Raw genomic sequence first — 18,021 nt, 5'->3', positions numbered from 1 at the left:
ACTTAGAAGTTTGCTTTGACTGTGTGTTGGTTTGTGAATATGTGAGTGTGAATCACTCCTTCCTGAAAAAGGAAGTGTTGCTCTCCGACAACTTTTCCCAATCTAAACAAAGGCTCTTATCTCCACTTCACGTCTGTTGGTCATTAAAGGGGAAGCGTGAATGTGGGACAGTCAGTATAAAACCTACTTAACTCTACAGTGGAAGCACAAATGTGTGGCTGTGGTCTGCATGGACACATGAAAACCTTCTTCTCGGGAGGTGAAGTGTTTATGGACGGACGTTCTCACTCACTCACTCACTCACTCACTCACTCACCATAGTCATGCCGAGAACCAGCGGGGTGATAAAGTAGATGGGCGGCTGGCTGTTCCCCTGCCGCAGTTCGTGGAACGTGTAGAAGAGATCTGCCCAACACACGATCCATAACAACAGGCCGAACACCTGAGAGCAGAAAAGAACACACACACACACACACAAGACATATTAGAAGAGTATATGGTGAATTAGCCATAAATCATGATCAAACCTCAGTGACTCATATCAGACGTGGAGGTGACATTTACAGCTCATGTCAATCTAGGCTTGTATAGTTTAGGAGGAGAAGTTAGAAATGACCTAGTAGATACTGGTTGCATGCATTTGTATTTAAGTTACATCAGATTGCGATATTTTGCTTTTTTTTTCATCATCGGCATTGAGTTTATTACAAATTACGGAATTTTGCATTCATGTGGCAAAGTCACTAAATTGACCTTTTTCATCGATTTGATGTTTAGTTTGAACATTATTTTATTGGAAAGTTCAGTCTTTATTGAAAATACTGTGTATAATTGCACTTCAGTGCAGACATAACATGTAGATTGACGAGACAGACACTTATTGGTGTTAAATCAGTGGTTACAAGCACTGGTTTTTGTATTATTTGTTATAACTAAACAGTTATACTTTACAAGATGGAGGAAAAAAATTCAATTGGCCAAAAAATAAATAAATCAGCATCAACTGTCTTGATTTCTACAAATTGACATCAGCCATCGGAAAACCCATATCAGTCGACCGCGGTGTAACACAAAGCTCAATACCCACTTTTTTTTATTATTTTATATTATTATTTATTTATTTATTTATTTAATTTATTATTTTTTTAAGTAACAACACTGTCAAAATATAATGTTATGACTTTTTCTGGCATTTAACGCAGGACCATGGAGACCAAAACCTGGTCCTGATGAGGCAGAACCTCATTTCTAGGGGAACTGGTGAAGTTTAGGACTAAGATTGAATTGTGGTCAGGTTAGGGTTAAGGTTAGAGTAAGTGTAGTCATGGAAACCAGACTGTGTGTGTGTGTGTGTGTAGTCTACTTCTCACCGTTTTGAACCTGTTCAAAATGGACATCATGATGTATCCTTTGTTGTTCCTCTTGAGATAGAAGAGGTAGATGGGGGTCACGACCCACAGGAAGATGCAGGGCAGCCATGCCAGGACGGACAGCTGGAAACACTGGGGCAGGTCAGGCCGGTCTGTGTGGAGCGTCTCATTTGCTACCTGCACACACACGGCAACAGGACTTCAGTGTGCACACCAAAAACTTCATATCAAACTAGTGCAAACTCTGCAATCTCAACCCCTCCCACAAAGTAAAAAAAGACTGTCTCACACACACTACCTGAACAGCACAGGCATGTGTCAGCCAACACCACTCGCACAAACACACACAATACAACTTCATTACACCAGATGTTTCTCTTTACCTGCAATCTGTAAACACTTAAAAACACTGATGGCCCGTCTCTTTACACCCCAGAGGAGGGGGGTGTAAAACCCAGTTCTACACATTTTTAGAAGCTTGGCCAACAACATTATCTGTACAAACATACTGTAACTTAAAACTCTCCGTTCACAGGGTCAGGTCCTTAGCACACAGATCTTTTAAGACACTTTTATCCATTGCTATGTTTAAACATGTATACAGAGGCTATAAGAATATATGTGCAATATACGAGTGTCTTCTCCCATTGGTATTTTCCATTATAAAACAATTTACAAAATAATAACAACTGAGTTTTAGTCTTATCCACGCGGAAACAGAACTTACGATCTTTTTCTTTGTCATTTTTCATTGTTTCAAGAAATGTCGCGTTATAAGTACTTTTAACTGATTTAAACTACAGTTTGTACATTGTTTGCTTTGTGTCAGACGTCGCACAATCAGTCAGTGGCCGGCAGTCTGTCGACGTTTAGTAGCTTAGCTCACTTGGAACCTCGTCAGAGGAGGTACTAAAAAAAAGCACCAGGTACAATAGCTAATTGTGAAGCAAAGAAAATCTGCATCGACTGCCCTGATTTCTAAAAATCGGCATCAGCCATAGAAAAAACCATATCGGTTGACCGTGGCGTACCACAAAGCTCAATACTGTAGTAATAACACCTACAAAATATAAGGGTTCAGCGCTATAATATATATAGCGCTGACCTTGTCAGGACTGTGGAGACCAAAACCTGGTCTACATTTCAGTAACGACTCGCTTGGAACGGGTAATAAAAAAGTACCAGGTACAATAGCTAATTGTAAAGCAAAGAAAAACAAGTAGAGTCGAGCCGTGCTGAGCCGAGTTATGCTGGAACTGTGTAGTGGAAAAGTGCCAAGAGTATAAAACTGTTGGGGCTGGTTATTTTGGTACTATTCCTAAAGTAAACGCAAAAAAATACATACTGTACTGTAACAAACCGAACCGTTCCACTGGGTGGAAACACGGCTGTAGCCCCACTTACACGACTCATTTTCTAGAGTCATGACCCAGGGTTTGGGAATGACCGCTTTAGCATGATGAAAACAGTCGGATTCATTTATTTTCCCTTCTGGGGGAACAATAACTGACCACTGGCAGGGTTATCAGCAGGAGCAAGATAAAGAGCATTGGCAGCACTGAGGTGCGGCCCCTGACTCTGTGGTTATTGTGCTCCGCTGGACAAACACGTTTGAAGGCCCACCCACAGATAGAATCAAGATAAACACAGCTGCCAGTCTCCAGCCGCTCTCCACACATCACCACTCCCATCTGCCCGAGCACGTGTACGGCTCAGCATGTGTGTGAGAGTGGACTGGGATTAAGAGGGTGAGGGAGTAAGTGCTCACGCTGCTGTGTGTGAAGTTGAGATGTTCTTTGTCAAACGGGTGTTTTCATTACTCATCTCGACAGCACATTTTATTCTACAGCAACTTGAGCAAACACCCGACATGTGTTTTCAGTCTGAAACTACACAAGCTCTTAACAATGACTCAGCAGGAAAGTGAATAAACACTTGAGATGTAAACACATGTATTTGCGAGGCTCTTTGCGACCGGTAGAACAGTTTTCAGGACATAAATTGAGTCTGGATGATTTTTTTTTTCACATATGACAAACACAGCTGGAAGTTGTCAGCTTCAGACGCATGTGTTACAACAGCGGTGGGAGAATGTCTCTGAGTTTGGACTACAGGAACCGACACACTTTCTCACTGTGAAACATCCTGAGCTCTTCCTGCTTTATTCTCACCACGGAGTGCATATGAGACTTTGGACGAAGCCTCCATTGTTTGAAAAGTGACGCCAAAAGGAGTAGGACGGAAGCAGATGTAGTAGAACTCTGTTTGAATCAAAGTCTACAGGAAAAATCAGCTTCTACTTCTCACTCGAACATTTGTAAAGCAGGTGAAGTCTATAAATGCCAAATCCAAGACACTGTCTATTTTTATAGATGGTCTATTCACCCTATTCCTATGGCCCACGATTCCTTTTCGTAAATGATGGGTTTGACACACGTTTTCCATGGTAACTGGATGCTAAAAGCCGAGCATGACTGTGAAATTTAACTCGTGGGAACATTAACCTGTTACACCTCAAGAGAGATGATGTCACCATTCACTGCCACCTTCTACACAGTTAATGTTTTACTGTGAAATCAACTATGATCAGTGCAAGAGTTTTGGAGTCATTGAGATGGTAAAAAGTCTAGTTGCAGGGAGAATGGGAGGCTGTCTCCACTGCTCCCTACTGTCTGTTATTGGAAAACCAGCGTTGCAAGATCAGGGCCACTGACCCGGAGTCCTCAGAATCAGGAGGAACCACAAATTGCTTCACTAGCCCCGTTATAAACCGGCTATAAGACCAAGCGACGTTGTTGGAGGAAGCAAAGAAGAGGAAACGACCAAGCGAGGGGGCCACACACGAGTAGGGTGACTAGTGGCCAAACTGAAAAATACAGAAGGGTGTAGAACGGATGCCAACCAGCATGGACATAAACATGAGTTCTTACAACAGCGAGGATAAAGAGGTTTACAATGGAAGGATGTTTGCGGTGGTGTCGGAAAAATGGGTACTCCTAAACTGTAGGGGGAGCTCTGTAGGGGGAAAAAAAGGACTCCGTCACTGTTATTTTAACAATGCTAGACAGCTTTACGGTGTGCAATTATCACATTAGAACACGGCAGTGCAATGTTGTCTATCTTTAGTGGATCGCCTGCTTTTTCGGTGATCTGCAAACAATATATTGTAGTGGAGTACAAACTGTCGCAGCCACCACAAAGAACTGATGCCCCCTGCTTCTGCTCTGGAAGTTCCATAAACCAAGATCAACACCAAGTAACACCATTATCACCATTATGGTGGAGATCATCCTCCTCTTCCTCACATATACTTCACACACTGGTATAGTGACATTAGATTAAGATAGAGTGAGAGATAAGGTGACTCTAAATTATTATTATTATTATTTGTTTCATTTCTACAAATATATACACACGTATATACATATATATACCTTGCGTACCGCTGGTGGTACACATACCACAGTCTGAGAACCGTGGTCTCGTTGGACAGGCGAGGGCACCTTCTGCAAACATTTGCATTGGAACATACAGAACATACAGAACATACAGGAGAGTATTTGTCCTGGCTATTTCCATTCAATGTTTCCGCATGTGTGTGTATGTTTACATCAAGATCTGTGCTGGGTAGAGTTTGCATTGCAAATGTGTGCACAACTAACACACCCTTCATTCTAAAATTGATCCTGCTACAGGTCAGTGTGAGCAGCAGGTTACACACACACACACACACACAGCTCACAAAAGTAAATGTCCCCTTTGAGTCCATTTACTCAAGACCATTTTTACGCAAGGCATTTTCTTTCTTGTGCTCACATTCTTCACATTCACTCTTATCTTGGTTGAAAGACGCAGTGGATTTGATAAAAGCTCCGCGGCCGCTTTCACATTCACACAAGACTAAAGGCAGAGATTATAGTAAATATTTACCATGAATGGAGAAAAAGGGTTGTAATTATCACCATTGTGATGGATGACTGACGGAAATGACAACCCTGTCGAGTGTGTGTGTGTGTGTGTGTGTTTGCGCGCTCTTGGGGTGGAGTTGAGTTGAAGTGCAACTAATGATTGGTTTCATAACTGTGTATTATCTTTCTGGGTAAAATCAATGAGTTGTTTTGTGAGAAAATGTTGAAATATTATCGAACAGTGTTTTCAAATGTCAAGTTTTGTCCCAAAAAAACAAACAAATGTATTCAGTTTTAATGAGTTCTTTGTTACGTGGAGCAAAGAAAACCAGGAAATATTCACATTTAAGAAGCTGAAACATCGGAGAGCTTGTTTTAATTGTTGTTTATCTTAAGAAAATGTTCCACTGTTTTATCTCGTTGACTCAACTTTCACTTTAATACAGGTCCGGGCACTTAATATCAAGTTATCATGAGCTATTTCTGTCTGAATTCATTTATAGATTCATTATGGTTTTTCATTGTGAAATGTATAGGGATCGATATTAAGGAAACAAATAAGTAAATAAGTTCTACGCTGTCGTAATGTGGACGCCTGGCGTCGCAAAGAGCCACCCGTTTCCATCAGGAGGTGGTGGAGACCAAAAACTGAATTAAAACATAGGAAAAATTAAACATGATTCCTATTTAGAGTCTATTACATAAAAGTTAGGGAATTGTAGGATTTTTACTGCTGTAGGTAAATAGACCAAAGAATAATGTTGTTTTAAAGAAGGTTAAATGTATACATTTCTCATGAAAACTGCTTGTATCCCTGTAGTGTTTGGATATTAAATTACTTGAACAGACACTTCCTGACCGGACGAGACACTCATTGGCCCTCCAGGATAATTTGAGTTTGAGGCCCCCTACTTTAAAACAACACAATTACAAAAATGCACAAGGCTGCACTATCGCATGTACATGTTATACAACGCTTTTGACCTGGTATTTACAGTATACATAACCCCACAAGCTGACTTCAGAAATAACTAAATTGCAGAAATTCCACCGTAATTATACTCGTCTTGTACAATATCTAATCGGATACAGAAGATGTTTTTTTCTACATATAATCAATTCAAAAATGTTTTAACTGTACACAGGTCAGAACCAGAGGCGTGAAAGGCCCTCATCACACACAGGAATTCTTTCTACCATTTCACAGACTTTCAGAGCACTACATCACACTTTACTTGAAACCCGAAACCTGAAACTGGAACAAAAGGTGAGATGAAAAGGGTTTGAGATGCTTTGTGTTAACAACCTGGCGGCGGCAGAGACGCAGGTTACTTCACTTCACAGGGAGCGTGACACAGAAATATTATACATTTTTAATATATAAAGTAATTAGAGTTCTAAATAAAATCCGACATAAACAGGGTGAACATTTATATTCCGTTGTGGGAAAAGCAGCATTACAGGCCGGGCAAGAGTCACACAACGTTATTTTTACTAAAATTAAAATTATATATACGTTGAATTTAAGCTAACCAACAATGTCACAGCTTCGATGCCTTGAAAAATGTTGGATTCTGTGGATCTACAGGCGACAATTCACAAAATACACTCACAAAAGTCAGTGACTCCACACTCCCTGACCAATCAGTGGTTGGCAGTCGATTGATTCCACATTTTAGAGTAGAGTGAGATGTTTTCAAATGTCAACTTTTGTCTAAAAAACAACAAATGTATTCAGTTTTAATGATGAGCAAAGAATCCAGGAACTATTCACATTTAAGCAGCTGAAACATCAGAGAGCTTGTTTCAATTGTTAAAAACGGTTAAAATAATTGTTTATCTTATGAAAATGTTTCCCGTTTTATCTCGTTGACTCAATTTTCATTTTAACACAGAGGTCCCAAACTTATGGGTCGTGGTCCCAGCAAGTTATTATGAGCTACTTCTGTCTGTATTTGTAATTTATAGATTAATTTTACATCATATATATGTTTTTATTATTGTGAACTGTATAGGGGTCCATAGAAAGTACTCAAAGGAAACGAAAATAAATTCTATACCGTCGTGATGTGAACACATAGTATCACAACGAGCCACCCGTTTCCATCAGGAGGTGGTGGAGACCAAAAACCATTAAAAGAGTTAAAACAGTCAGAAGAGAAGGAGACTTGAACCAACTTACACTCCTGGTGGTTTTTAAAATGTGATTTTTGTGTCGGACGTCACACTCATAACTCTTTCCAGTGACGATGTCACATTTTAGAATAGATTTGAGTCGAGTTGTGCTAGAACTTTCTCATGGAAAAGAACCATTAATTTTTCAGGAAACCATAATGATGTACTCTATGCTGCGCGTGTTTGCCGTCACTCAACAAGCTCAGAAACGTCGAGCAGGTGCTGCGTTGCGAGGGCGACAGTCCACATGGACGTTTTTCTTTTTTAGAGGCTTTAGAGAAGGACTTGCCGGAGAGTGACCATCTGTTCTCCGTTAGACCAGCGTACAAACGAAGGGTCGACAACAATTCAGACTGCAGAAGGACAGGAATCGCTGCTGGCCATGTTTGCTTTAACTCCAACATGGAAAACATTAGCCACGTTATTGATGAATCTGCGTTCTTTTAATAGATTCCAAGGAATGACCAAATTCTAACATGAAGATTATCGTTGCTCAGACTGGAGGAATTACCTTTTTTTTTTTTAAACGTTACAGGAGAACAAGCAGGAAGTGGCGGAGACAACACAAACACTGAAAAAAAAAAATCATAAATCACGGACCTGCCATGAAGGAATTATACACAAGTGTGAGACGTTTACAGGAATTCAACTCGTTCTGTTAATCTTTTATGGAGAGCGAGTTGGTTTCCACCAGAGTCTGCAGTTCAACAACACAACTCCAGACAATCTAAAGTAAAAATTAAACTTTTACCACAATTATTTTTGTGTTAGCAGTTTTTGTTCAGTTTAGGAAGTTGAAATTGCAGTTAGGGGAATTTCTTGACTAGAAGGACTGAGTTACCATCCAAGTAAGACCAGAACTGTACACACAACCATATATATATATATATAAAGGAATAGCCAAATTATTATTGTAAACAAATAAAAACATTTAAAGAAGATCATGTGGGAAAGTACTTTCCTTTAATTCGGACTAAAGTGAGTCATGAATTAATGGTTTTATGGGTTTTATCTGACATTAACCTCATGATATCAATTAATAACTGACTACTAAATTAATGAACAACTTCTAATATCTTATATGGCAGTGAACAGAATTTCTTCATTTTTGGAGGTTTGGTTATTTACATTTTTTGGAACATTAATTAATTAATTAATTTAGTAGTTGTAGCAGTTTCACTTTCATGTGCTAAACTTAGCTGCCTCGACTAACCTTTGGCATAGACTGAGGCAATGTGGATGTTTATCGGTGGCGCAACGTAAAGCAGAAGCCACACTGTGAGACTTACACAACATTTAAGTACAAAGAAATGATTTGACTAAAGACAGATTTGTTATTTATGGCAGGAAAAGGTACGGTATAACTGTACATGTATCTCAGTTAAAGAGAACACACCCTCGCAAACAAACACTGAACTGAACTTTCCCACTAGAAACACTTAATCATCACGAGACTGACAACTTCATCTTTTTCAGTTTCTGTTCGGCTCCAAGTGAAGAAGACAAACGATTCCCGACTTATACAACATGACATTAGTCTGTCAGACTCTGTTTGTGTCTCTCACCACAGCTGTAATCCAGGCTAAATCCTCCAGACTAAATTACTGCTATACATATACACACACACACATACACGGTATATACATATACACATATATATGTATAATGCGGATAATTACCAGGCTTAACATCAGCCTGTTAATGGGTGTGGTTTTACTGAAGGCAGCAGAGTCTGTCTGCTTCTGCATGGAATTAGATTTGTGTCAATATTTTTACCAAACAACACTTTTTAAAGGAGCAAATAAAATATCAATTTAATCATTTAAAAATATTGTATTTTATTGTTTGAAAATACACTTGTTTTTGCATTCCCTGATTTGTTCTTTGCGCTCCCTCACTTGTTCTTTGTGCCATGGTTTTTTTGTTTATTGGCGGACCTTAGGAAGCTGCCTGCTGATTGACTACTGAGTTCTGGAGTGACAACTCAATGGACCAGAAGTCGTCACAGGCTTGGTGTCGCTGTCCGCCTGGAACTCGTTCCCCGTCGACATCTGACAAAATAATTGTAAGTATCTAATTTGTAATCTGTTTGTAATCTGACAAACATTAGATAACCACAATTAGTTTGTCGGATGTCGACAGGAAATACTTGGGGAACAAGTTCCAGGCGGACAGCAACGCCCGTGCCATATTGTAATGGAAAACCATACCAAACTGGGTACAGTCGAGCTAAAGAGCAGCTGAAGCTTCCAGGGAATTTACAAAAACGTATCATAACAAGATGAGACAACACATAATAGACAGAGAGATAAATTTACTGAACAAGAAGAGGCCAAAATATTAAAAAAAGAGCCTGGACAACTTGTGCCAACATGGCCGTGTTGAGGTGCTGGAGGCAGTAAACTCACAGATGTCTCCTCTTTAACACCTTGTTCAACACGGGCTGTGAAATCTCATCATACAGATATATCAAACAACAACAACAACAACAACAACAAAAATGGTCGCCCAATCCAAAATATGTGGATTATTTCCTCAATTAAACAACAACAATGTCAACAAACAAAGTGTTTTACAAACAACCCAAAGATAATCAAATTACCATCATAGAGATGCAACATTTTCTGCAGAAAAGGGTGAAAATGTCCGTTTTTGTTTCCTAAACCACAAATTGACAATGTCCTCTCATCTATTAACAATTAATTAATTATTACTAATTATTATTACCACTCCACCCCATTAGTAATTAATGGGGTGGAGTGGCTCAGTGGTTAAGACCGGTACCCTGTGTGCGAAAGACATCATGTTCGCAAGTTCGACTCCACCACTGGCTGATTGTACTCAGTTCCATTGTAAGTCGCTTTGGATAAAAGCGTCTGCTAAATGACATGTAATGTAATGTAATAAAATAAATAATAAATCTCTAAATCCAAGTGATTAACCAACGTAGTCAATTAATTTGGTCTTTGAGAACAAATTAATTACTTGTTGTAGCCCTGAAAATATGACTTGTTGTACAACATATTAAATACTACAGTCCATATTTCTTTAATAATAAAACGGAACTTTTCTTTGCTCGAAATAAGTAGATGAATGTGCCGTTCAAAGGGAGGAGATGAAACGAATCACATTGGTAAATAAACAGAGGAAGTAAAGGTTCACATCTTACAATAAAAAACATTCCACACAATCGCAGCAAAGGCCGTCACGACGGAGGCGTTTCCTGGTCGGTGCAGTGGGAGGAGGGAAAGCGCAGAGGATGACTCGGCTGGTTTATTTCACAACTTTCACAACAAAAGACCAAAGTCATGCTCAGAGGAAGATCATGTGATATGATGAAAAGGTTTGTGGTCTTTTTGATGAATGAAGCCAGGCACGAATACATTTTTATACTGAGAAACAGTTGTGGTCACATGATTGTTGGGGCCATCAAAACTGAATATGAATGAATGAATGGACTTTATTCTGCCAAATTCTTCATCTCCCTCACACTTAAAAGGACATACGTTAAATTTTTATTCGACACGATATCGGTATTGGCAAACATTGGCTTTAACCCTTTAACGCCTATGTTATTTTAAACATAAAAAGCACCTGAGAATTTCCTGTAACTACATGCTTTTGGCAATTTTTCCAGAATAACTTCCAATATCTGGCAGTTATTTACAATGTTAAACCACACCACAGTTGTACATGAACAACAGATTATTGTGTGTTAAATTTGAAACTTACTAAAATAGAAACTTATGTACAGGAGTTCTTCCCACTCTCTTCTCTATGGAGTCAAAGACGCAGATTCTCAGGCTTCCTAAAACAGTGTGAAACGGGAAATGACCGCAATAACGTTGGTGTTTGACGTGCAACGTCTCAGCTTTCAGAAACCAATAGCACAAACTTTCATCACTTTTGATTTCCTTTGTTATATAAGCGAAAGAAACCAGGAAATATTTACATTTAAGAGGCTAAAAAAAATCACAGGAACTGGTTTTAATTATTAAAGAAAACACTGATTAATTAAGCAATTTGTGAATCGTTGCTACTACTTTAAAGCAATGATTCCCAAGGTCCGGTTCAGGACCCACAGATGGGTCATGGAAATAAATTTACAGAATTTCAAATGTCTCATTTTGTCCACAAACACAAAATTGTTTAGAGTTTTAATGATTTATTTGTTATATGGCACAAAGAAACCAGGAAAATATTCCCATTTAAGAAACTGAAAAATCAGAGAAACTTGTTTTAATGATTGAAAAAACAGTCAAATGGTTGAGGATTCATTTAGTAATGGATCTAGATAATGGATCTAGATCAGAGTATGTGATGTCTTTTCGCGATGTCAGATTATCAAACACAGTGGCACGGGTTCTTGCCGTGTCTTGTTTGGGCAGAAGTATGACCACCAACCAATCATCGTTCACGACACTGCGCAAGTTCACAGGTAATCTGGGAGGCGGGGCAAGGAGTTGTCAATAGATGTGTTTCCACCAAGTGGAACGGTACGCATTTTGGTACACTACGGTACATCATTTTTTTTGTTTCCATTAGGAATAGTACTAATATAACCAGCCCCAATTGTCCACCCTTCTCTTTGCGTACAGTACGGTACGGTTAGACCTGCTCCATTGCGCAACAGGAAAACGTCCCTCCCTTTTTGACCAGCATTTCTTCAACGCTCACAGTCTAATTCTCAGACAAACGCTTGACAGTCTATTCAGCTGAATATAAAGTCCACGGCCAAGCCTGAGTATTAGTATTTACCCAGCAGTGGGAGATTACAACTGCCTGCACTCTGTTTGAAGTCGCCCTTTAAAGCAGCCAAGAGTGAGGGTCACCTCAGACGGCCCTGGAAAAGCAGCAAGCTGATATCTGGCCCCGAGAAGAATCAGGCACATGGTCTCATTAACCCTTTTTTTGGAAACAACACTTAAATGAAGTAACATGTACATGAAAAAGTACACATTTGTCGTCCTGTCCATCTTTGTCCCCTCACGTTTCCTCAAGCATGAGCTAGATGCTTTTCATTTTATGTGTAAAATAGGTTTTCAGCGGGTCCAGATTATTAGATATTCCAGATATTAAAGAAATGAGTCCTACTTCCTGGGCTTCTCTCAAATGTAATCGTCCAATATTGAAAACGCATCCTCCGCTAATAGAAGGCTAATAAGCAAATCAAGTGTTATCTCATTTGGGTTTACTCAAACCTATTCCTATACTGCAAAAACAGACAAATATTCTTAGATTGAAACAGATCCACCAACTAGGTAATAATAATCCAAACTAACTTGTAAATCCAACCATTTTTAGACTAGAATGTTCCTTAAAATGAGGGAAAATTCCAAAAATCTCAAGAAATGTATCATGTATTTCATGCCTTTACTTCATAAACGTTACACATATTTAAAAACCACACCAGTAGTGAACACACACACAAATCAAGAGCAGTTGGGATTTCATGCAGATCATCGCTTTATCTTGTTTATCTGGTAATTAAGATAACATAATCCTTTATTGTTCCCACAATGGGGAACTTTACAGCTTAGAGTAAGCTGTGATGTCTCATTAAAACAAATTTAGCTGTTTTTTTCTTAAAATTAGATTACTTTTCTAGTGCAAAAGTTGCTTGCTAAGATGTTTTACTTTCTGGAAAATCAATTTTTGCAGTGTGCTACTTTTTTATTGTATTTAATTCTATGAAGTACAGAAAAACTACGATGAACTATTGCAAACCAATTATTTCTAATAACGCATACATGATTGTGTAGTTTTATCTTTACTACTCCTTTTTTTCTTTTGTGTTTCTATTGTGACTGAAACCAAACAGCAATTTCTGAGACTTATTTGTTTTAACTTCATTTTATACATGTTTTAATTCGTTAATAAATACTAAAATATGTACAAGTTGGGGCAAGAATTATCGCAAATATATACTCAGTGACTGACCTGTTAGTCTTAGGTTCATACAAACAAACTTGTGGAAAACCTGATTTAATTATTAAAATAATCAAAAATATTTACAGAAATAGCTGTTAAACAAAATTTAAATTACAAAAATTTGGCACAAATTTGCTGTGTCATGGTTTACACTGCAAACCACTCGTGGAAACTACTCGTGTTTCACCTTCTATAACTCTTTCCTAATTTTCTTCTATTAAATCATTCTATAATGTGACTTTCTTATACGTTTAATCCGCTCATAAATGTTCCCACTGGAAGTCTACGGTGGCTAATTATTAGCTACTTCCTCATGTAAAGTGGTGAGATTATCGCTGCTTCATGATTCCTGCCGGGACCTAGCTACTGTAACTGAGATAACTTCACGGACCTTCGCGGCAGTCGTAAACACAACACAACGCTCACATTTACCTCGAAAGCGACCGTTTTCAAACAGAATACGCCATTATTTACGCAGTAGCGATTTTAAAAAGCCATCGGCGCAACCCGAAATGACATTATATGGAAGCTATTAACGCAATTAAAGCGGCTTACTTACAGTTAGCCGCTGCTTTTGAATGGCTTCCACCCCCAGGAGGGAGAGAGAAAAGTCAGATTACATTCGAAGTGAACACACGGCGGTGGTGCTGCTGCTAGTGGACTTGACGGGATCTTGTGACACATTTAGCGGGCGCCGGTGTCCCAAGAGCAGCGCCACGGCAGCAGCGGTACTCACCCAGAAAGGCAGCTCTGGTCCGCAGAGTGTCTCCATCTCTGCCGCGGAGGGGGAACCGGCAACGACCGGAGAGGGTTCCTTATCCCAGCGTGGACCGACGTGAGTCAGGAAACGATCGGCTCTTTCCGCCGCAGCGAAAGAAGAATAGGAGGAGTTACCCGGAGCCTGGCAGGAATTACTCGTGACGTCACGAGAGGGCGCGGCCTCCTCTTACTACAGTTCTGAAAGTGATAGGAGCAGAAGGAGAGAGTTAAAATAAAAGACATGAAAAGAAAGGAGTTTCCTAACACCAGGTGGCAGTAATGCGACATCAAGCTACCGTTAAACCCCATAGAAGAAGAAGAAAAGCTCATACCGGTTTATACGTTTAAATTTAGTTTGACGCTCATCAAAATCTAACGTGTAGTAAAGTGTTATTAATTCATGTTTCAGGAAAAATAAAAAGGTTTTTTCTGACACCAGAAGGTGGCAGTAATGCAACATTGTGGACTTCCATAGAAGAAGAAGAAAAACAAAGTGGTTTGTACATATTTCAGTTTTTTGTTAAGTAAAAACTTGAACTTGTATAACCTTTAATAATGGCACTACGTCATGTGTTTTCTAACACAAGAAGGTGGCAGTAATGCAACATAATGCTGCATTGAATCCCATAGAAGAAGAAATGTGAGATCATATATGAGATTTTGTACAATAAAATAGTTAAATTGAGAGTCTGACATATAAGATAAAGTTTGCCTTAAGATGCAGGGAGTAAAAACTATATGCTTGGCGAAACATGACTGTTGTTACCTTTTTATTACCATAGTTTCATTGGAGCATATTATAACACTTATAATAAGTAACAGTGTGGGCAGTGAGGTGGCAGACTCATCACTCCACAGTACAATTTAAACATACCTCTAACGTTACATCACTTACATGTTACATGTTACATGTCATTTAGCAGACGCTTTTATCCAAAGCGACTTACAATAAGTGCATTTAAACATTTGGGTACAAAACTTACATGTAAAGGCGTCACTGATTGTTACCAATGACAGTGTAAACAATATATACCAACATATAATGTACACTCCAGCAACATAGGGATGGTATCCTGAGACATGCCGCCACGCCATGACAACCACCAGAGGATCCACTTACCAAGTGAGGGGAGCTCCTCTGAGACTTAGCTGTTGATACACAAGCAGCAAGGCACCATGGGACTGTAAGACATGTGTCTTTGGCCTGTTTATACAAGAGGCAGCAATGGCAATATGGTTGTAAACCACATAAACAAGCTTGCTTCACTTTGGTTCAGGTTTGTAGGGCTCCTGGGTTTTCTGTGGACCCAGATTGAGGTCTCTTCAAATTCCCCTGACAGAGTTTGTTGCACATTGTTCATACATTCATTAAGGGAAAAATGTGCATTTCTGAGTGTTTTCACCAACTGCTGGAATATCTGGAGCTAGTTCACCAATATAAACACCCCACCAGCATGTCAATGTGGGCCCCATAAGGGTTATATTGGGGCTAACAATATGGGTCCCCAGCAGGTTTGTCTGTGGTTTCCTCTCCCCCCGTGATTGCCCACATGGGCTTCCCATCTGGGGCCCATGTTACTGAAACCATGGTGGACCAGCATAATTTGTCCACTTGAAGCTCCAGCTCACAGTTTTAGCACTCATAGGCAAAAAACAAAAACAAACTAAACAAATAAATAAAACTGCACCTATCTGAATTAATAAGTGTGTATGGTTAATAAAAACTACTACTAATACAAACTAAGTACTGTGACATAATGGAGAAACGACGTGCCTGACACCCAAACCAAGTAGCGTCGAGTCGAGTAGTGATAGAACTGTATTAAGAAAAAAATGCCATAAGTATCCGAGTAGCCTGGAAAGGGTCCAAAGTTGGCATGCGCTTAAAGTAGGCAAACACGGTTGGGGCCATCCTGGAAACCGTGGACAAATCTAGCTGATTTTCTTGCAATGTATTGATTGTCACAGAATTGTTGTATCGTGATATTATTGGTATTGTGGACCATGTATCACGTATCGTATCGTATCGTATTGTACCCTTTGATTCCCACCCCAAGGCTTGACCATTCCAAACCACACTGTACAGAACTGTACCAAACCGAACCATACCATGATGGAAACACAGCACTGGATGACTGAGAATCTCCACAGTCATCTGTAAATCCAATGAATGTCTGTCTGTGTTTTAATCTCATAACTTTCCAATGGTTTGCTTGACAGGCTTTAAACTTGGCGGGTGACTTACTAATGACCACCAGTGTGTGCAGTGCTGACTTTTACAGGTGTTTGGATGACAAATGTGATATTCATTGGTAGATACAGTATGTGACAACGTTATCGTACGATTTGCCTTCAAACTTGGCAGTTGACTTACTAGGGGGACCATTGTGTAGATAGAAGGGATGTCTGTCTGTCAGCGACCACTCAATCAAACACAAAATACACAAAAGAACGGGGCACATATTGAACCGGTACTGCACTAGTACTACGTACACATGCAAAACAGGAAGTGGCACTCTGACTTGTCATGACGATAGACTGGTATTCCTCTTGTAAAGGCTGTTTAGGCTGTCGGCAGTGAAGCATTGTTAAGTGACCATGCAGGTCTCCTCTTGCAGAGGATCTGATTTCCACCCGTTAAGCCCTGCTGTTCTCCACCTGTGGCTCTGACCTTGGCCCACAGGCAGCAGCCTCCATGTCCACGATTAGAGGCACAGCCTTTGTTTACTGATGCTGACCACATAAGTGGCCCGCAGAGTGTGAACTCACCGTGGAAGAGGACCTGTGTTGTGACCACACTACAGGAGCTGTCACCAGCATCGACGGCATCACATTGTCTGAGTGGAGTAGGCCTATACAGAGAGGCTCCGCCCATCAAAAACCTGTAATCCCATTTATCTGTTCATGTTAGTCCAAGAGGGATTTCCCTTAGGGTTTATTGCAAGTTTAATTGACACGAGTTACAAAGTCATGTTGCAAGAATGACCTTTTTGAATATTTGTGTGTAACTTTAAGAGAAAACACTTCAATTGTACTCAAGACACAATGTTTGTTTTATTTGCACATGTACTTACATCTGTTGTATGGTCACACCTGGTTCAGGAATTTTCAGGGCAAAGTGCACCCTCTAGTGACTTTAATCTTAGAATTCTGACTCCAATCTCAGATTTCCGATTTAAATCTCAGAATTAATTTTTAATTCAGTTTGGTTTTTTTTTCCTTTTTCTTTCAAAAAATAGTTTTAAATGTGGCCCTAATACTGGATTTTAAACCATTGTGTTACCTTGTTACTGATATTTAAAGATTAAAATAAAATGTATTCTCCTATTAAGACAAAGTGACTTTTTTCTTTTATTTTAAAGTGAGATTTATGTATTTTTTTCTCGTGCAGAACTCCCTTTAGTGTAGCTCAGAAAAACAAGGAGAGCAACCGACAGTTAAATCAAACCCATAACACCAGGCATCAGAAAAAAGAAGAAGACGTTTTCTGGTATTTACAGCATCTGTGATCAGATCATATAATCCCATCATATGTGATTCATTACGAGTCTTTTCTGGTGTAAATTAACGCGTTACTGTATGTCGTGTGCACATTCTGCCAGCAGATGGAAACGTTGAGGCATCAGAACTTTTGCTGCTGCTCCGGTTCAGTCAGTTCGTCGAGCTCACAAGAACCGCTCCTGTGTCGCGATGGGCGGATTCACTCTGGAGTCCAGTGCGTCATTAAATGATTGAATAATAGCAGTGAGAGGGTGAACACTCCTCCTCCTCCTCCTCCTCCTCCTTCTCAGTGAGGGTTTTATTTTGAAGGTTCAGATGTGGGTGGGCGGCGCGCGTGTGTGTGTGTGTGTGTGTGTTGGCATCTACACGCAGCTGCG

General features: G+C 39.7%; 1 protein-coding gene across 2 annotated transcripts in view; it reads right to left on the bottom strand.

Annotated features, from left to right (window-relative positions):
* The window catches only part of abcc3 (ATP-binding cassette, sub-family C (CFTR/MRP), member 3), a 41,133-nt gene extending 26,807 nt beyond the window's left edge, over window positions 1-14,326 (bottom strand). For both annotated transcript variants that reach the window (XM_058620694.1, XM_058620693.1), the window contains exons 1-3: window positions 14,121-14,326; window positions 1,371-1,547; window positions 317-442 (exon numbers count right to left, since the gene is read on the bottom strand). In XM_058620694.1, coding sequence (XP_058476677.1) covers window positions 317-442; window positions 1,371-1,547; window positions 14,121-14,156 — 339 coding nt within the window. In that variant the 5' untranslated portion in view covers window positions 14,157-14,326. The remainder of the gene's footprint in view (window positions 1-316; window positions 443-1,370; window positions 1,548-14,120) is intronic.
* Window positions 14,327-18,021: the final 3,695 nt, after the last annotated feature.

Source organism: Solea solea, chromosome 21 (assembly GCF_958295425.1).
Source record: "Solea solea chromosome 21, fSolSol10.1, whole genome shotgun sequence".
Taxonomy (NCBI): Eukaryota; Metazoa; Chordata; class Actinopteri; order Pleuronectiformes; family Soleidae; genus Solea; species Solea solea.
The sequence above is the reverse complement of the archived record's forward strand: the minus strand, read 5'-3'. Positions and strand labels throughout refer to the sequence as shown.